The 19,606-nt window shown below is 58.8% G+C and overlaps 4 protein-coding genes across 4 annotated transcripts; 2 read left to right on the top strand and 2 right to left on the bottom strand.

The window, feature by feature from the left end:
• Nucleotides 1–449: 449 nt before the first annotated feature.
• Nucleotides 450–1,264, bottom strand: DICSQDRAFT_154930 (uncharacterized protein). The gene has a single exon (XM_007365332.1). The coding sequence runs from the start codon at nt 1,084–1,086 to the stop codon at nt 877–879; it is 210 nt and encodes a 69-aa protein (XP_007365394.1). The 5' UTR covers nt 1,087–1,264; the 3' UTR covers nt 450–876.
• Nucleotides 1,265–1,494: 230 nt separating this feature from the next.
• On the top strand, nt 1,495–4,202 carry DICSQDRAFT_136229 (kinase-like protein). Its single transcript, XM_007365333.1, has 7 exons — nt 1,495–1,876; nt 1,991–2,089; nt 2,293–2,571; nt 2,721–2,849; nt 2,923–3,002; nt 3,114–3,172; nt 3,425–4,202. The coding sequence occupies exons 1-7, from the start codon at nt 1,754–1,756 to the stop codon at nt 3,661–3,663; spliced, it is 1,008 nt and encodes a 335-aa protein (XP_007365395.1). The 5' UTR covers nt 1,495–1,753; the 3' UTR covers nt 3,664–4,202.
• Nucleotides 4,203–11,329: 7,127 nt separating this feature from the next.
• Nucleotides 11,330–14,721, bottom strand: DICSQDRAFT_146865 (uncharacterized protein; the record flags this gene model as incomplete). The annotated part of the gene is made up of 20 exons (XM_007365334.1): nt 11,330–11,520; nt 11,586–11,783; nt 11,852–11,899; nt 11,960–11,984; nt 12,042–12,086; nt 12,241–12,315; nt 12,370–12,564; nt 12,645–12,718; nt 12,784–12,810; nt 12,869–12,904; nt 12,969–13,120; nt 13,243–13,457; nt 13,516–13,637; nt 13,690–13,786; nt 13,846–13,874; nt 13,934–13,979; nt 14,009–14,179; nt 14,236–14,298; nt 14,368–14,481; nt 14,530–14,721. The coding sequence occupies 20 exons, from the start codon at nt 14,719–14,721 to the stop codon at nt 11,330–11,332; spliced, it is 2,115 nt and encodes a 704-aa protein (XP_007365396.1).
• Nucleotides 14,722–16,505: 1,784 nt separating this feature from the next.
• Nucleotides 16,506–19,585, top strand: DICSQDRAFT_85749 (WD40 repeat-like protein). The gene is made up of 6 exons (XM_007365335.1): nt 16,506–17,515; nt 17,566–17,892; nt 17,969–18,343; nt 18,415–18,634; nt 18,701–18,966; nt 19,038–19,585. Exons 1-6 carry the CDS (start codon nt 16,632–16,634, stop codon nt 19,105–19,107), a joined length of 2,142 nt encoding a protein of 713 aa, XP_007365397.1. The 5' UTR covers nt 16,506–16,631; the 3' UTR covers nt 19,108–19,585.
• The last annotated feature ends 21 nt before the right edge of the window (nt 19,586–19,606 follow it).

Genomic DNA, 19,606 nt, shown 5'->3' on the forward strand with positions numbered 1-19,606 from the left:
ATGGAGGTAAGCCAAGGGAATTTTCGTATGTTACGCTGCTTGCTTATATCCTCCCTCTACTATATCCATGTTAATAGCAAATACATGTTCCATGTCCTCGAGGAAAGCCACCACTCAACAAACAAGATAGTAATTCGGATACAAAACTTCGCCATTTGGCGCCCAAGCCTCTCGCACTGCCATCCCGTAGAAACACGAGGCTTATTGTCTGCTGTATCTGCGATTACGCTGTCATCGATGTCGGCCATACTCTCAATGATAGATCCCCCGCACCTTACATCCGCAACAACGTCCCGGACGCCGACCGTTGGCCTCGACCCCGACTCCCAATGGGGAAAGCACCCCTTCGAGAGATCACCATGCAGCTGTTCAACCCTTCACATATCCTCCATGTCTCATGCTGCGGCCACTTTTGCTGTCCCACTTCAGCCACAAGACGACAAAGGTATCCTGGTGCCATCGAGTTGAAGCTATTATGTTTCTATGCTGGCTGATAGACCACTCCTACTCTAACTTCCCGACCAGAAAGCAAGTCTGCCATGCGGCATTCACGGCGGCGTGATCTGGCGCAGCATCCGTACGCTTTGGCCCTCATCTTGGAGGGAACTCCGCTCATCTGTGGCCCTGTGCTCTATGTGGGCCACACACGCTTTGACCCGCTTCTGACTTGCTTTGAGACACAGGGTGTGGCCGACGTCTTTAAAAAGGGCCGCTTTGGCTGCAATGATGGCTGTAGATCACGCCCTGCCCTCCTTTCTATCAATCACAGCTACCCTGGCTTTGCTTGAGTGCGCTTTCGCCGGTGGACCACGCGAGCGATACTTCACTTCAAGTGTATAAGATGCCCGCCTGGTGCTTCAAGACTCCGTCCTCATCCTACTCGTCCAACGCCGAAACGAGATTGAAGAGCAGTCCCGAGAAGACTACGACTCGCGCCACTTCCCAAGCCGCAGCTAGTTCGCGGCCACCGCCCGTATCCCCGCCCAGGCGGACTCCGACGCGGAAGCCCTCGCCTGCAATCGTCCCCAGCAAGCCGGCCCCGAAGCCCCCGAAACCCTCGCCTCCCAGCAGGCCAAAATCCAGCATGCGTCCAGACGCGGGCGGGGCGGCAGGTTCCGCCGTTGCTATTTCTTACCGGCCTCCGAAGGAACCGTCAACCCCGACGTCCTTAGCGGAGTCCTTGCACCGACTTTCCTTTTCGTCGGTTATCGCTGAGGTAGGCGTCGACGATGAAGCGACGCGTACCGTGAGGTTCCAAGATGCCTCCCCTCGCCCGGAACCTTCAGACTATCCGACGCTTCCGTCGTTTGAAAAAAGCCGCGGTGTCGAGTACGTCAATATTACGCAGGATGCACGCCCCCGGGAGCGGCCTGTCCCCATCTACGCACCCTCTGCGGTTCCTGGTACACGTTCTCCGCGCCCTTTGCCAGTGGTGCCGCACCGTACCCCGTCTTCGTTATATATACCCTCTGTGGTACGGGCCCCGTCTCCTCCTCCGGCTGTCCGCTATGCGCAGCTTTCGCAGAAGACTACGAACAAACACTCGGTGGCGGCTCCGCCCTCGTCTCCTGACACCTCTTCTCTGTCCTGGGATGAGCCTTGGCGAGCGCGTATCGGGCCGTTCAGGCTTATGAGGATGCTTGGCAAAGGCAGGTTCACTAAGACATACTCGGCGCTGGACCACGCATCGAAGCGAGTCATCTGCGCACGTATTGCGAGGAAGAGCAGGCTGCTGCAGGATGAGAGGCTTCGGATGGGTTTGATCGTCGAGAAGCGGGTGTACGAGACAATCGCGGCGGCCAGCGCGAAGGATCGTGCGCATCTCATGGAGCTCTTTGGCGTGGTGCAGGACGAAGAGAGCATCACGTTTCTAATGGTGAGTACATTTCCGTCTGGCGCACAATTCCTCTCCGCTCCGAGTCGGGGTGGGCAAATCGTCAATTTTGATACCTCCGCTAACTTCTTATTCGTACCCTTTACCCGCATTCAGCCTTTGATGGACTGCGACCTCATCGTCATGTTGAATGCCATGTCAGAGGAGCACGAGGAAGTGGTTCGGACATTCGCTCGGCGCTGGGTGGCACAGCTGGTGAGTGCAGTTCTGCGTCATGTTTCCCACCATAATTAAGAGAGATCATCGACTCACGGCATGGCGTGCTGCGTTGCGTTGATCGTGGGCGGGCATCTGCCTATTTGATATATGCATAATTGTTCGCGCGCGGGTGCAGCGCCTGCCAAGCGTGTAACTGTCAATCAACACAGAGACTAACTTCTTCACGGTGTTGGTTATAGGCACTCGGAATAGACGCCCTTCACCGGATGGGGATCATCCATCGCGACCTGAAGCCCGAAAATATCCTCGTCTCAGCGTCGAAGTTGGCAGTGCGCATCGCCGACTTCAACACGGCGTACATGGATCATGCGCCTCTCGATGATGACGTCGTGTACTCGTGCGACAAGCTCGGGAGCGAACCGTACATGGCTTGGGAGGTTGACGAGGGACGCCATTACGGAAAGATGGTCGACTGGTGGGCGTTGGGATGCATCATGTTCGATATGCTGACGAACTCGGTGAGTAAGCTTGCTTGTGTCTGGACTTGATCCGCTTGCTCGTTCATCGTTCATGGTCTGCGCTTCGTTGATACCTGAGCGTTCGAGACGCAGATGATCGGCCTCGATCTGTTGCCGAAGGGATGCTGAGACTGACACATTATCCACAGGTCTTGTTCGAAGGGCATGATGCCAGGCGTGAATACGCCAGATGGGACGACAAATGGGAGGGAACCTCGTACGTGGCGTCTGCCGGCAAGGACAAGCTCTCGGGTGCAGAGGTGGACTTGATATATGGAGTATGTATCACCCTCCACTTTCGCGTTCGTAACGGATACTCACCATCTTGGCCGTATTTCCCGCACTGGCTAGCTCGTCGATCTGGACCCCCTGAAGCGTTTTCAGCTCCGCAACCTGCGCTATCACAACTTTTTCTTGAACGAAAAGAAGTGGTACGTATCGCCGATTTTAGCTCGTCCCGATCTTCCCGCATATGGGGAGCGTTTTCTGGTCTTTCGAGATGCCGCAGAACAGCGACTGACAGCACCCGCCTTCTGTTCCAGCGTCAACGTCTTCGACGTGCTCCTTCGCGAACCCGCCGCGGACTCGGACCTCCTGACCTGTACGTTCTCCCATCCTCGCGGCTACTTAACGCCCACTCCCGCGCTGCCCAAAAATACTGACTCACTGTCCGCTCTTCCTCATTCATACTCTTGCTCACCTGTCTGTCTCCAACCCATTGGGTCTCCGCCGCGCACCTGCCGATACGTACACCGAATCCACCCCAACGGCATGCGGCACACGGCATGTGGTCATCCTCCGTCTCTCTTCGTCGCCGTCACGTCGGTGTGTCACCCTGTTGCGCGCACATCAGACACTTCCGCGTCAGAGCCGCTCGAGGTGGACGGCAGCCTGAAGGACGAGCCGCTCCTGCAAGCTGCCTGCCCCGGAGAACGCCGCTCGGTCCAGGCCCAGGCCCAGGCCCACGTCCCCGCGCAGAGGACTCATCGACACCCGGATTCCGATGCGTTCGAGCACGGCTACCGTGTCCCCGCCGAGTCCGGCGACCTCTTTGCTGAGCTCGACTGGATCCACCCGCGGGGCCTCTGGTAGCGTTAGAAGCCGCATCTGAGTGGGAGGATTTCTCGTATGTATTCGTGGTGTTCTCGACCTGGTTTGGGGGACGCTGGGGCGTTGACTCGCCCGATAGAGGTATTCGTCTGTCTCGCTGACACTGTATCACTAGCATCTCTCGTCTCTGTATCGCCCTCAGGCTTGCTATCTATAATGAGTATCATCCGCATCCACCCGCCCTGTGTATGCCTCTGCTCCCGCGACGGACTCCAGACGCAGCTCTCGTCATATGCGGCTAGCTCAACGTCCACGTCGACGGCCGGCGCCGCACATGCGCCGCAGAGCGACTTCCTATGCGGGGCCCCGGAACTGATGGAAAGCGGTGAGCGTATCTGAAAGAGAAAGAGACCAGAGGGAGAAAGGCAATCAGGACGCGTCGACGGGCCGCCCAGTCGATTTGCGTGGCGCTGACGCGTCGGTAGCCGGCTTCTTGAGCTACATAGAATCTGTCCGACGTGCCGCCGCCCTAGTTCCCTGGGGAGCCTGAGCCCGCTCAGCCAACACGTGGGCAGGCACGGCGGGAGGAGTCCCCCTGACGCGTCGTGCCCGAACGTTGGCTGGCGCTATTCGAGTCTGGGGGTCGACGTCCCCGAATGGCCACCGGCCGCCTTCGTCTGCGTGTGTGCACCGAGTTTGGCTTTCCTCACGCCCAGGCTTTGTAAGGACACGAGTTGAGTTGAGCTGAGCTGTGAGAGCCTACGCTCCCCGGCGTAGCCACGCAGTCGGATTTGCGTTCCCAAGGGAGTTCTGTTGGTAGATAAGGGCGTGCTTCGACCAGGCGGAGCCGAACGGAACGGCTTCGAGAGCGACGGCGGGCGCCTCCCCGTCGTCGCTAGAGAGGAGTTGAGTATCCGCATGGCGCGCTGCGGAAATGGATCATGATGCGTGCGTGCGCGGTGTTCCTCTCCAGCTCGTTGACGTTACTTATGGCCAGAACCAGCAGTAGTTTCCAGCTCCAGCTCCAGCTCCAGTTCCGAATCCCCCAGACTTTTTTCCCTGTTTGATCTCGAGATTCGGAAGGCCAACGGCTCGCTCTCTCTCTCACGGCGGCACGACCAGACCAGATCTGGGATCTCCCTATGTCGCGGGGAGCCAGGGTTGATGTGGCTAAACGGTTGAGCCTGTCGAGGAAAGATTTCCATAGCCGGACGTTCTTGTCCTGTGCTTCTTTCTCCCTTTGCTGTGCCTGCGCCAGCACCTTCTCAACCGTGCAGTCAAGTCGTACGTATGATACGCCCGTGCGCACTCCGGGACACGCGCGTCCACCTACGCTGCACATGGATGCGGGATTGAAAGCAAGGGACTGGGTCAGCCAACAGCTGACAGGCTTCTGCCAGACCCGGCCAAACGGGCTGGATCTAACCTCGCACCACAGTCAATACATATGTAGCATCCCGCGCCGCCCTCGCCATTCGCAACGGCGTCGCGGGCAGCCGATTGGCCGGGAAGGTTTTGACCCCAGAACTTCTTGTTTCTTGTTCCTCGGACGTGGTGATGATGCCAGCACCTTCGTGCGCGTACTGTAAGCACACCGGTCGTCAGCACGGCCCAGAAGCTTGGCGCGCTGGCCCCCGGTCCCGGTGTTCCGAGCTCACCGGCCAGCGGTGAGTGTCGTCTGATGCTGACTGCAGAGTCGACGTCCAACGCTGTCTCGAGACTTGAGCCTGTCTGGCCGGTTACGGCGCTCTCCCCCCCCCTGTACAGCGACGTCGACAGTCAGACGGCGGACGTCTCGCAATTGCAAGGGGCCGGAGCCGCGAGCGGCGCTGCTCGTTTCGTACTGCAGCGGCGAGCGGTGCCTACTTGAGCGCGTCGTGGGGTACTGTAAGTAGAGATTGGCGACAGCCGCAAGCGATTGCGATTCGAAATTTGCTTCCGTGCGGTACATACAGATGGGCCTGGATCTGGGTTGGCGCGCGCCCCTCCGCCGAGTGCCCGACTGCGGAGTGCCCGACGCGACCGGCGGGATACGTCGCCGGCGGTACGCGTGCGTGCGTGCGTGCGTGATGCACATATGGCATGCGCATATATGCTGCCAGGGTCGAGACGGGGACGAGTGTGTGGGCGCGCTTGAAGGGGCGCAGGGCGCAGGAAGACGGGAGACGGGCGGGACGCGTGGTCGGTCGTTGGTGTTATTGCAGTGGGCGCGGAGACGAGGTGGAAGACAAGACTGGACGTGATGCGGCGGAGTTGTTGTCTGCTTGGTGTGTGGGCGGGTATGGGAGGGGCGGCCCGGGGGAGGGGAAGGTCGCAATAGGGCGGGGAGATCGGGTTCGGAGATCGGGGGCGATAGACAATGTGAGATCGCGCGAGTGGGCGGCGCTGGAAGGAGGCGCCTGGGGGTCAGGGTCGGGTAGGACAGGCGTCGGAGGGATATTAAACATTAACGGGGATTTTGAGGTGGAGTGCTTCGGATGCCGTATCAGTCAGGGGAGGGCTTCCCTTCACATCCGCCTCGCTCTCGCCCGAAACGCAGCGACGGGAGGCCTGCGTCTGCGTCTGTGTCTGCCTGCAGTGGGAGCCAGCTCCAGTGGGAGCCTGAGATGCGCCCACTCTCGGCGTCTCCCCTCCAACCGTCCCCTTAAGGCTCCAAGCCCACCAGTCCCCTCGCCTCTCCTTCCGCCCAACTCGCCCGCTTCCTGCATGGAACTCGCGCCGTTACGACCACGCTCCTTCCCGTCCTTGTAACACGCCTGCACCACGCTCTCCTTCCTCCTCCCCCGCCCCGCCCTCTCGCCATGCCTTCCACCCTCTCCTCGCCCTCCACGCGCGCACGCTCGCGCACCTCCGACCTCTCTGACTTCCTCCGCGGCAGACACGACTCCAAAGCGAGCACCGACGCCCCCTCCCGCCCCTCGCCCTCCCAGATCCCCCACGTCCCCCGCCTCAGTCCCCTCTCTGCCGACCCCGACGCCTCTCCCGCCACCCCGCCGAAAAGCAAGTCCAAGTTCGCGTTCCTCGCCCGCAAACGCAAGTCCAGCCTCTCCCCCTCGTCCGCAAAAAACGACGCGTCCGCGGCCCTCGCAGCAGCGGACGTCAACGTGGTCGGCGTCCGTCACGACGCTGACAGCAAGCAGGTGCCACCGCTCCCTCTTGCGTCCCATGACCGTGACGGCGGGAATCAGCTGGCGAGCTCAGGGTGAGCTTCTCGTCTTCGTTTCAGCCCTCACCCCCCAACTTGTCTTTCATTTCCTACGCCCTTCCGCGGGACGCTCCGCTGCACCCACCCCGAATCCGTGTTTTTTTTTGTCTTCCGGCTTCTGGACGCGTGCACGCTTGTCAATTTATCGTGGCCTTCCGCGCGTCGAAGTCGAAGGCCCGACGCTTGCGTCCAGTCGATTGTACTTGCCCGAAACGGCAGCGCTCATTTAACGTTCTTGACGCTCGGTGCGGGCAATTTCCGGCATGCTTCTCAGCCTGGGAGAATCGCTGGTCCTGCTGCGACGCGCTACTATTGCTCTTGTAACTGTTTCAACAGATCTCCGCCGTTGAATCGCTGCGACTCGGCGGCACGGCCACCGCAGGGTAGCGGAGGAGGTTGGTAGCCTCGTGGTGCAGCACCGATGATCGACAGACGTCTATCTTGATCACATGGATCTGCCGCCTTGGGAGGGCAGGCGACGTACGCTTTACGTTCTCCGTTCTCCTCGATTGCCTCACGACGTCAACCGACAGTTAAGCTGACTTTCTGACGTCGATCCTGATTGCGCAGGCCGAGTGCACGCCCCCCTCCGCCCCCGCCAGTGCCAACCGGACACCAGCAGCAACAGCGCGCCCCACCGCCAACCCCCCCCTCGGGCATCCCGCTCCCGCTCCAGCGATCCGCCTCGCCCCCCTCCTCCCGCCTGCCCGGCCCACCGGCCCCCGTCCTGAACACGCAGTTCTCGCCCTACGGCCCGAAGCCAAGCCTCCTCAACAACTTCCGCAAGCACAAGGCGTCGCTCGAGTCGACCCGACGGAGCATCGATAGTCGTACTTCGACGAGACCCATCATCACCGTCTCCCCGCCGCACAACAACGTTCACATCCACGAGACCGAGCACGCCTACACCGCGCCCCGCTCCGCCCCGCTGCCCTCCGCCTCGTCGTCGTCGCCCGACCGCTCAAGGACGTCCCTCTCCACGCCCCCGGCCAGCGACCGCGGGACCACCCCAGAAACCCCGACTGAGGCGGAGGTGGACGTACCGAGCGCGTCGACGTCCGCGCACTCGGTCGTGCAGCCCGCCGACCGTGACGGTCCCCCTCCGCTGATGGCGACCTCCTACAAGGAGGAGACGCTGTTGCGCAGGGACCACTTCGACGTCGTCGGCCCCCCGCACGCCCAGCAGCCCCGCCGCGGCACCGTGTCGGCCGCACACGGCCAGCCGGCGCCCGCCACCGTCGGCTTCTCCTGGTCGCCCACGCGCACGGAGCGGAGGCACATCAGCACGCTGCAGCTCAGCAGGCTGAAGAGGGAGATCGCTGCGACGGCGACGGCGGCTGCGGCGCCCAAAATCCGCAAGACGTCCTCGGACTCGGGCACGCTCGGCTCCGGCGGGCGGGACGACGCCCTCGCTCTCGCGCGCAGCAACACCATCGCCACCGACCGCTCGCCCGACCCCAACAAGCCGCCACCGCAGCAACCGCAGAGCCCGACGTCCCCCCGATCCCTGCAGAACGCGGGAAGGAAGCTCCCCCCGCCGCTGAAGCGCACCTGGCACACGCCCCCGACGACAGGCCCGCCGAGGGAGCCGCTCCCCTCCCCCCCAGCGAGCGCCGCGCGGCCCACCCCGACCGCAACCCCGACCCCGACGTCTACGACCGCCGAGTCGTTCCGGACGGCGCCCCCGTCCCCCGCCTCCCCCCTCGGCCCGCGCCGCCCGCTCCCCCCGCTCCTCCTCACGAAAGACCTCCCGCCGCGCCCCGCGTCCCGCACGCACGGCGCCGTCTCCCCCGACTCGCTCACGGGCACAGGCGCCAGCCTTAGCGTGCCCCCCTCGCCCGTTCGCAGCGCCACGGAGCTCCCCCGCGACAGCGACCCGCATCCCACCCCCGGCCGCTCCTCGCCCTCGCCCTCGCCACGGACGCCCGTGCGGGAAGACCCCGCGCGGCGGGCGCTCGCAGACGCGCACGCGACGGCGGACGAGCTGCGCGACGCGCTGCGGCACCAGGCGGACAAGTACACGCGCCTGTCAGAGTACCTCCTCAGCCTTACGGAGCGGCACGCGCTCGAGCGCGCGGAGCTCATGCGGACGGTCGAGCGGCTCGAGATGGAGCGCGCGAGGCTCGAGCAGGAGCGCGCGCGGCGCGAGCAGGAGCTGCGGGGGTTGAGGTGGCTCGTCGCGCACCCCGGGGCGCCTGCGCGCGAGGACAGCGGCGTGATGCCTTCCGCGTTCAACAATGCGAGGGGCGCGGGCAGGCGGGGCAGGGCGGGGAGCGCGGCGACGTCGATGTCGACGGGGACGGGGACGGGGACGGGGCCGGACGGGCGGATGTCACTGGACAGCTGCGGCCAGGGGGGCAGCGTCGAGGAGGGCCTCGTCGAGCTGCAGACGACGATTTCGGAGTTCATCACTCCGGACAGCCCGCTCACCTCTGTCCCCGGCCCCGCCCCCGTCCTCGCTGCTGCTACTGCGGCATTTGGGGCGCGCCGGCGGATGCGCAGCAACACGGTGCCGAACGAGGTCGGGGCCGGAGCGTCCGCGTCGGCGCCCCCGTCTGCGCAGAGCACCAAGGCCGCGCGGCGCACGAGCTCCCCTGTCTTCCCCTCATCTTGTCCGCCGAGTGGGATGGGAGCGGCGAGGCCTGGAGGGGTCCAGGTTCCGTCTGGGAAGGCCGGGCTTGGGCTCGGATTCGGGCTCGGCGGCCCGTCCTCGTCCTCGCCCAGCCCGGACAGCCGAGTCGATTTGCACGCGCGCTCCGACAGCTCGACGCTCTCGTCGCTGCCGTCACTGTCGACGATCCATTCGTCGCCTTCGTCGGGCCTGTCGTCCATCCCCGAGACGCCCCGGACTGATATCGCCGGCCTGTATGAAGACGAAGACGGCGACGACAGCGTGCAGGCGCCGTCGCCGTCCGCTGTCTACTCGAACCGCAAGGAGTCCGTGGCAGTGGCGGAGGGACGCGCCCCGCGGCTCTCGACGTCCTCGTCCTCGTCGTCTTCGGGCTCTGGCTCTGGCTCCGGCTCTGGCTCCGGCTCTGGCTCGGGGGTGTCCGGCGGGAGCTCGAGGGTGAGCGCGTCGCCGTCGATCGGCCAGGTCCTGGACCGCACGAAGTCGAAGATCCCGTCTGGGATCCACCACCAGCCGGAGATGGAGGCGATCCTGCGGAGGCTGCGCGCCTTTGGGCAGACTCGCTCTTCGTGACCCCCGTCCCCCTTCTGTCCCCGTCCCCCCTTCTGTCCCCGTCCCCCCTTCTGTCCCCGTCCCCCCTTCTGTCCCCGTCCCCCCTTCTGTCCCCATCCCCCAGCCTTCCCTCCCCCCCCCGTCCTTGCCCCCGCCCGTCTCTTGCACATATTGACGGCGTCGTCTTGGTTTTTTTTCGGTTTCTCAGGGGTCTCCTATCCAGTGTGCAACACACACTGGCGCCTGTCCGTCGTCAACCTCACGCTCTTTCGCACTTCGCGCTCCCTCTCCTCTCACGCGTCATCCTACTGTCCACCGTACTCCTAATCGCCCTCACGCTTAACACCACCTCTACGAGCCCGCACCAAAAAGGCGGGCTGGCTCCGCAAGCCCGCCCGCCCGCCAGAGTCGCGCAAGATACCATATACTCCTGGGCCGCCCACCTAATCCTCCGAATACAGCTCCGTGTCATGCGCCTTTACGCTAGGTTATATAGTTTATGATACCACGCTCACCGTCGCCCCTTAGTCGCTCCCTTCCTCCTCGGGATTCCCCGCTCGCATCTGCACCTGCATCTTGCATTCGCATCCGCACTCGACCTGTTTTCGCGCCCCCGCATTTGGCTTCCCGCTCCCCCGTCTCCGTCTGTCTCCGCCTCCGTCTCCGTACGCGTATACACGGCCCCACATGGACTCGACCGTCTCATCGGCACACCGCACGTGCCCGCCGCTCGTTACACCCGATTCAAATTCCCGTCCCGTCCCGTCCACTCGCCCGTTCCCGGCCGGGGCCCTCATTTGTACCATATGTCGTTGTCATTGTTCTCGTTCTCTCCGTTCGCCTCGCTCACGCACGCACTGCACCCCGCATCGTTCTTTAGAAGCACCGAGCTGTACTTGTTATTTGTAAAATATTGTGTCTTTTTTCCGTCTTCGACGTTGACGACTTTGGAGTCCTGCCGCCGGTGTCTCCGAGACGTGCACTGACCCCGCAGTTATTGTAGCTGGTGTGAGATGCGTCACGAATGCATTGCACTTGGAGGTGGGGTGTAATTACGACTGCATTGGAGCGGAGAGGGGCTGCAACTTCTTCCATCGCAATGCCGACAAGTGTAGCAACTCTCAGCGGTGGCGGCATCACGGTTAGAGAAACTGTAACTATCTATGTGTGTGTAAGGGTGGCGGTCACCTTGAGCACACGATCAAGCCCGGTAATGTGCACATATACCTATTACCCGCCGGTGGCTGAGAACGTAACTCCTCAGTTATTCTGCCTTTGGGCGTAATGGCTTCGACGGGCGGGTTCGAGCCACTTTACACGAGTTACAGCATAGTATCGGCTAGACAGATGGTGGTGCATAAAACAGCAAGCAACGTAAACGTGATAACCGCCCCTCCGTATCCCTTTGTAGCTGGAGAACCCGACTTTCTCGGCTTGGGGGAGGCCGGGCTGCTGCTTGGTCCGATAGGCCCGCCTGTTGAGCCCGAACTGGGAAATGTCGTGTTTGGAGCGGCTTGCAAGGGCAAGCTGAGGCAATCGAGTCAGCGACTCGAGAACAAGGACATCATATCGTGAAACGCACCAGAGCGAGATGGGCCCCGACTACCGGACGCGCGAAGTTCGCCGACGACGCCTCCTGTCTGCCAGTGTTGACGTCGTACCAATCGGCGAGTGGCAAGTTATTCTGCCCATCGGCTGCGAACATCACAACGGCGCTGACAATCTGATCCCGTACGTCGGTGGATGTGACTATTCCTGCCGTGAAAATGGACCAATCTATATGATGGAGATCATGCCAGTCAGTACCTCTTTGCAGGCACAACTGTTGAATATCCATTGCTCACCCGGCTTCGTGTAGGTGTTGCGAGTATCGAGGATGAGTCCATATGTATCTAGCACATCGGCTTTGTAGAGCCATGACAACGTCATTCCATGAGACATTAGGCACGCACCGGCTTTCCCATTATACCAGCTGGTCTCTGACATTCGAATACACATGAGTAAGAGAGCCTGCTGTTACCAGTCCGGATGCGCAAGCATATCGTAGACATCCGATGGGACGATGTTCGTTCGAAGTAGCTTGTCAGCATACAAGTTCTGCCTCCTGCTTATAGCGTTGGACTGCTCGTCTTTTGACTAGGGTCCAAGTTGGGGCCTCACGTACAACTTGTACTATCGCCATACTGCGACATACAGGTCAGCACAGTTCGATACCAGTTGACAGAATGCATACTGCAAGTATGAGATGGGAGCCAGAAGCGGACGTAGCCAGCTGTCGCCATTGTTGTACATATGTTGCTGCGATTGACTTCACCAGATGTCAGCCCATCATGCGATGTTGCAATACCAAAACGGTACATACGCTATAATTTGCGCTCCTCGCGGAATCACCCGTCAATGCTGCCATCTCTGCTATTGCCTGTATCCCAATAATACCCTTGATTGCAAGGTTTGTCTGGTTCGCAAGTGGACCAGTAAAGACGTCGGAGCTCATCTGGTTTGCTGGGTATAACGTGTTGGCAACAAGGTATTGCGTCCATTGCTCAAGAATGTCGAACTAAACTCAGCGGTCACCCAGTTCAGCAAAGTGACGATGAGAGCCGAGAGACTCCGAGGAGAAGATCGATGTTGACTCACGTAAGTTTTGATCAGATCCAAGTCACTTGACCATTGCGTGTAGCTCAGCGCCATGATGAGCATGTTCCCACTCTCTGCGGGTCAACAGAGCGTCGGAAACGACTTCAAGTATTTTGCACAACGGTGTAATTTCCCTAACCCTCTATTGGTAATGGCGTGTCCAGCCCTGGGCGTAGGATGAGCACAGGAGCTAAATAGTACCATAAGCGGGTAAAGCCACTTGCCATCGTTGTGCCCAGTAGCGTTCGGGTAATTCGACCCTGAGTCACTATATTCGTTAGAACCTCAGGAAGCAGTAGAAACGATGATATGAACCAGACGTACCCATATCATGGACACACCAAGCGTTAGGATATTGCCCGGTGCTTTGGTATTGAAGGAGAGGTTCTATCAGAGATCTAGCAAGCACGGTATTCGAGTAGAGGAATAGCAGCCAAGACGGGTAGATGACATCCACAGTATTCACGGTCTTGATTCTGTCAGTCTCGCACAATAGACCATGGCGGATGTCTAGCTCTTGTAACTCACGTTGTCTGCCATCTCTATCATTACAAAACATGTAGTTCAACAAATGATCAACATGGGACAGCGGAGATACGAACGCTTCGTAAATGTGAGGACCTTCGAGGTATCTAGAGACCCGTCACTTTGTCTCGGAGCGGTTATCTCGATGGTACCAAACGTTTGCCTGATTGATAGGGCAACCAAGGAGGCGTAGTCCGATGAGATCTTGCTAGCAGCATCGTTAATCTGCTTGTCGTATTCATCAGCCCTGATCAGCGCGTCGTCGTAGTCCTTCAAGAACGTCTCAATCTAATGCTAGAAGGGTGAGGACAATGTAGAACAAGTACCATCCGCTAAAATATCTCACCGCATCTGTCATGGCGGAGAAACGGCTCCAGAAATACGAGCTTTGTTCTTGTCGTCCGTTATTGATCACAATATACTGGATGGCGGGGTCTCGCGCGTGCCCAACTGAGTAGACAACAGGCGCTGTGGCCGTCGTGAGCAAATGCGAACACAGGCCAGCGATCGGAGATTCCACGAAAATCCGTGTCTAGTGTGTTGTTGAGAATGCCGTTGTTGACGAATTGCGCACGGACAACGGCATCCTGTCCCGTTTGGTACGTCGTCCCCGTCACCTGGGTATACGCTATCGTCAAGAGCCGAACAAATGTATAGTTTGTAGTACGGAGCGCACACTCAGGGTTGAATGATACGCGGATCCTTCTGTGTCAGTCAGACGTATTCAGTGAAACTGAGGCGATGGCAGAAAATAGCTCGCTTACGTGAAATATGATCAATGTCACTGGCATACTGCATCTGGTTCGTGACCTGACGACCTGAACTTGATGCGTTATAACATCGCCGGATGTCGTATTCCAATTAATGAGGGGGACGCCGTCTCGAGTTCCGCCCACCCATTCCCCAGAGATATCAACGTATATTTGGACGTTGTGCGATTTCCCATCGTTCGACGTTGCTGAGATAGAGTAATATGACAAAGGAAGTGATTGATTCACGAGATCGCTGGGCTACGAAATCGTGATCAGACCAAACGCACGGCAAGACCGATATCTGCGCCACTTACCTCCACAGGGCTGAGAAATGTGATGTTGAGATCGACTGGGCCAGCCGTCGGGACGAAGTTACTCTGGGTTGAGGTCCACCGGTAACCGTTGACATCGGCGTGTTAAGTCTGGGATCACTTGAGCTGACTCACTTGGAGGCTCTTCTGAGTAGCTTTGGTGAAGGTCACGTTGGGTACCCCGGGTGAACCCATCCAGACATAGGCTGTGCCGTCAACTTTGGCGAACCCTGCCCAGCCGATGATATCCTTGGATACATAAGCATATGCGCTGTCAACATCTCGGAGACAGCTCACCTGCCCAGTCCAGAATTGTGGCCATTGGTCATTGAGAGCGCTGCCGGCACCTTGGGGCAACCAGACAGACAGATACGGTGATCGTACAGCGAGCGGAACGGAAGGAGGACTGAAGGGTGTCGAGGTCCAGCTAACTGCGCCAGCTTCGAAGAACATATTGACGCAGATCGTTGCGAGGAATAGGAAGAGCATCGCTCGAAGGGACGCAGCGCGACGGGGGGTGCGAGGACGTATAGGGAAATAATGTGCACTGTGTCCACCGTCAGTATCAAAACCGCCGACGCAGTGCAGTCGGAATATTCCACGCACCTTCGTGATTGGGACCTGAAAATTTGCCATTAACGGCCTCCATACTCGACCGATCTCCTGCCCAAGTAGCACGCTCCTCCCAAACTATACGATTTGAGTTTGACGAGCGGTAGCAATGCTTGGCAGGCCGAAGCTTCAGCCAACACAAGTACAGATCCGGGACGTCAACATGTCAAGGAAGATGACACACAAGAGCGACTGCTCATGGGATTTGAAGCACTTGCGGTGTCGGCAGGGTACGCCAGCGTAGGCATGACGCTTCATGCGGGCGGTATAGCCTGTGCCATTGCTCGTCTTCGCTTCGACGTAGGGAGCGCTGAGTCGCCTATCTGTCAACCTCCGCCGCATTGACAAGGTTTAGTCGGAATGTTGATGCCTCGCCGGGTGCAACTTCGCATGGTAGCACTGTCGGGCCAGTTGACTCTCGTGCGTTCCTGGTCGCATGCAGCTAAGCAACTCCTCTCGTCTCGACATTCTCGTGGGCCGAGAAGCCAAACGTGGAAAATCGGGGGCGCCATTTAGTGAAGCCTCCGCTCCGAAGGCTTGAGGAATTCAGGCTCGACCACGATTGACCTAGACGCAATCAGTCAATTTGGTGGTATGCTATGAAGAAATAGCTTACCTCAGGATGGCCAGCCTGACAGCGCTTCCGCCGAACACGCATGCACAAATCCACTTTCACGTTTCATCATCAGGCGGGATACCGGTCACTCATCCTTGGATGCTACTCCATCTATACATTGCCGTAGCAGATTAGCTAGAACTCACCGACAGAGCGATGGGGTACCAATGCGGAACTTGATGATTGATCTGCCTCCCGTCTTCGCTCTTAACAGCATGCAGCAACTACCAAAGCTTACTGCCAAAACGGCATGCATCGAGTATATGCACCGAGTGCATTTCCTCATTCAGGCCCACTGTCTCCATCTGATTTATGGCGGAAACGCGATTGACTTGTCGTTCTGTTGAATATCGTGACCAAATGACCTCGTCACCGATCGCTAAACTCGTTATCATCTCAACTGTGAGAGGAGTGGTTGTTGACATCGCCTTAGCAGTAGAGATCTCATGGAGAGTCTCCGGAAGCCTAACTCTCGTTTGGCACCATCCGCGAGGCATTGCCCCCCCACATCGCCTGTCTTGAAGGACATATTTCAATTCATCCATCGAGAGATCAACATGCGGCACTGCGAACTAGCAGCATAAATTCGGCCCCTGTGGGATTATACAATGCGCTTTGCATCCAAGATATCTGCGGACAAACGTGGCAATCAGTCCGCATACATGTGATGCACCCACTCAGGGAACCTACTGTGATATAAATGGCTCTCGATGCTGGATCTGATTCCTCGTGAACTTCGGGATCCACAAAATACAGATATTGTAGGAAAAGCGACCTATGCTTATCCATTGCAACTTGCCCATTAGATTTGGGGTTTTGGTGCCGGCACGTCTGCGCATGCTGCGAAGGCGTTCTGCGGTTTCTGTTGCTGGCAACGTGCAGAACACGACGTCGAAAGCGAACAATAGGTGTTATGTAGAGCGTCATTGGTTGGCAGATGTGGAGTCCCTGCCAGTGGCAGAGGCGATGAACCGGGCGCACCGGCGTCTGTCCCTTGTTCAACGTCGGCTCTGACGGCGACCATCCCCATTCCCCCAGCCTCAACGTCGTCGGCTAGTCCACACATCTCTCTCTTTGGTGTTCGTCCTGGCTGGTCACCCGTCTTGATACCACATCTCTTCTCGTGAAAGACACGACCCGGCTCAGCATTGAATCAACAGCATCGCAGTCGATGGCCCAACCGGAAGCGTCCTCCTCACATATACACATCCCCTTCCCGACCTATCATGACCATGCTGACGATGACGACGATGTGTTCGGAGGCCACGCCTCGGACGCGCATGCCACTCCGCGCTTCAGCCATCTCCTAAATTCCGTCCTTGGCTCTCCATTTCTGACCACCTCAGACCTTCCTGCCGGCGACGCGGACACCGCATATGCCCCAAGCGCCATGTTCGGCGCAGATGACAGCAACGGAAATGCATACGCAGACGACGCAGACGATGTGGACATGGAGACCGTCGACGGCGCGTTCGCTTCCGTCCCGCGTTCTTTTACTATCACCCGCCCCACCTCCCCTACCCCAAGCTTCCGCACGGAGACGTTCTCCATTGTGAATTGGAATCCCGACGCATACAGTACAATGCTTCCTGGCAATGGTGATGGCACGCCGCGCTGCTCGATGGCGTTCATTCACCCCTCAGGGCGGCGCACAATCTCTGGGTACCCAAGCTACTGGAATCCCCTCTCAAACACCCCAGCGCCTTCGCCCATCAAGCCTTCTAGAAGCTTGACAATCGGTATGGGGATCTTGCCCAGGATATGGGACGCGTTGCGGGAGGGTTCCCCGGGTAAGCGCATACGGCGACGGCCTGGCATTCCGTCATGGCGAGATACAGCGGAGCTCGAGTACCATTCCGACGGGTACGTCGACTATGCCAGTTTGGATCCTCTGGATGGCGAAGAGGGGGAGCTTGTCGACGACGAAGCGTGTTTCATCGACGTTCGCGCGATCACCGGCATGGATATCGTGTCGCACTTGCCACTCGAGCTCGCACTCTATCTACTGGCGTTCTTGGATCTACCCTCTATCCTATCTTGCCTTCGTGTATCCAGGTGCGTCTCACATTGCTTATGTTGCGAACTAGATGTCTGACTCAACGTAGGAATTGGAATCAATTGGCACGCGACAACTCGATATGGCGTGTTCTCTTCTCCCTGAGGGAGAAGGATGGTTGGCGTGTCGACCTACGTAGAGCACCCCGCGAGAGCATGCTGTCATCGCTGAGGATGCCTCTTTCCATGATGCCCGCGCCCCTTGAGATCAACTGGTACAACCTATACCGGAATCGACAGGAGCTCGACCGCCGCTGGTCCAATTACCCTGGTGCTGGACTGAGTGCGGATCTGAGCGACGATAGTCCCTTAAAAGAGAAGGAAACCCCAAGGGGGTACGAGCCCAAAGTGACGCGCATCGGTGGACACGGCGATAGGTGCGTCGCGCTCCCGAATCCAGACGCATCACGTCATCGGGCCAACCGGCTGATCCTCTCTCGCTTGTCCCTACAGCGTATATTGTCTAGAGTTCGATTCGTCACGCATCGTCACTGGATCGCGCGACCGGACAATCAAAGTCTGGAGCCTCAGGACGGGCAAATGCCTCGCGACGTTCGCTGGCCACCGCGGCTCAGTCCTCTGCCTGAAGTTCGACCGTGACTGGGATACCCTGGACGACGAGGAGATAGAACGTGTCGACGAGCGTGCGCCGCGCAAGGGGTTCATGGTCAGCGGTTCGAGCGATTGCACGGTCGTCGTGTGGGACTTGTATGCGCACCCAGTTCCCGGAGAGGAGCCGAGGGTCACGGCGGAAGTCAGGAAGGTGCTTCGTGCGCATGGGGGAGGGGTGCTAGATCTTAGAATTGACTCGAGGTGGATCGTCAGTTGGTACGTCCGGGGAATGCATTGAGCATCATGAGGTAGGGTGGTCGCTGACTATGGTCTCAACGACAACGCAGCTCGAAGGACGCTTTGATCCGGGTGTGGGACAGGAAGACCCTGGAGTTACACTGCACACTACGCGGTCACGAGGGCCCTGTGAACGCGGTCGGGTTACAGGGCAACAGGGTGGTCAGCGCAAGCGGAGACGGAAAGATGATCCTGTGGGATGTTGCGAGTGGGGAACGGTTGAGGACGTTCGAAGGCCATGACCGTGGTCTGGCATGCATCGAGTTCAAGGTCCGTCCCAGCCCCATTCATCTTTGTGTTGGCGTTTGTTCTGACCGAGAAATTGCTCCCGTTCAGGACGAACTCATCGTATCTGGCTCGAACGACTGCAAGATCAAAGTTTGGGACGCGAACACGGGTGTGTGCCTTCGCACGCTGACTGGGCACGACTACCTCGTTCGTGCACTGTCCTTCGATCCCCGGAGCGGACGACTCGTGAGCGGGAGCTACGACAAGACGGTCAAAGTGTGGGACCTGCACTCGGGCAAGATGGTGCGGGAGTTCCGCGGGTGCCACGTGAGCCACATATTCGACGTCAAGTTCGACCACTGTCGTATCGTAAGGTACGTCCCTGTTCTTGAGAGTTGGTGTGGCGCTCCGGGGGCTGACGGACGTGCTTGCATTGCATTGTTAGCACTTCACATGACAGGAAGATTGTTGTACTCGATTTTTCTGAGGGGTTGGACACGACGTTGTTTGTCTGATGTCGATCCCAATGACGGCGACAGCACACAAGGCCGCTGTCTGAATGTTATGAGATCTGTGCTTCGAAATGACTGTATTCTATCACGACCTAATGGACACCCACACGTTTTTTACGTTCCCTTCGGCTCCTCTTCCTCCTCTCCTTTGCTTTTCTCCGTGCATCGTTGTCCGCGTTCGGTCCTCCGCGTTCATGTTCCGTACATAGTAGTTCTCCGTTCAGTTACCCTTTTCTGTTCTCTGCACAGCGGATCGTTTCTCTTTTTTCTCGCTTCTTTCTCTCTTCGCGCACAACACACGATACCCCCCGCATCATCACTCACAGTCATCCACCAGTTTCATATTTATGTATCACCTACGTCACACCGCGCTAGGACTGTGTTGTTTGTAGGATTGGATCTGTAGTTTCGCTATATCGTGTACCACCATACGTACGTACCAACATCGTCTCGTTTCCACCCTGTGCATGGAGATCCTTCATACCCTCGCTCGTACCGGCAA

This window comes from Dichomitus squalens (assembly GCF_000275845.1).
Source record: "Dichomitus squalens LYAD-421 SS1 unplaced genomic scaffold DICSQscaffold_12, whole genome shotgun sequence".
In the NCBI taxonomy this organism is placed as follows: Eukaryota; Fungi; Basidiomycota; class Agaricomycetes; order Polyporales; family Polyporaceae; genus Dichomitus; species Dichomitus squalens.

Bases quoted from the DNA above. Each gene is read 5' to 3' on its own strand.
- DICSQDRAFT_154930 (XM_007365332.1), bottom strand. From the start codon at position 1,086: ATGCTGGATTTTGGCCTGCTGGGAGGCGAGGGTTTCGGGGGCTTCGGG.
- DICSQDRAFT_136229 (XM_007365333.1), top strand. From the start codon at position 1,754: ATGGGTTTGATCGTCGAGAAGCGGGTGTACGAGACAATCGCGGCGGCC. The intron at 2,572-2,720 runs GTGAGTAAGCTT...CATTATCCACAG, and splicing joins TCGATATGCTGACGAACTCG to GTCTTGTTCGAAGGGCATGA. The intron at 3,003-3,113 runs GTACGTATCGCC...CTTCTGTTCCAG, and splicing joins TTCTTGAACGAAAAGAAGTG to CGTCAACGTCTTCGACGTGC.
- DICSQDRAFT_85749 (XM_007365335.1), top strand. From the start codon at position 16,632: ATGGCCCAACCGGAAGCGTCCTCCTCACATATACACATCCCCTTCCCG. The intron at 17,893-17,968 runs GTGCGTCGCGCT...TTGTCCCTACAG, and splicing joins ATCGGTGGACACGGCGATAG to CGTATATTGTCTAGAGTTCG. The intron at 18,635-18,700 runs GTCCGTCCCAGC...GCTCCCGTTCAG, and splicing joins TGGCATGCATCGAGTTCAAG to GACGAACTCATCGTATCTGG.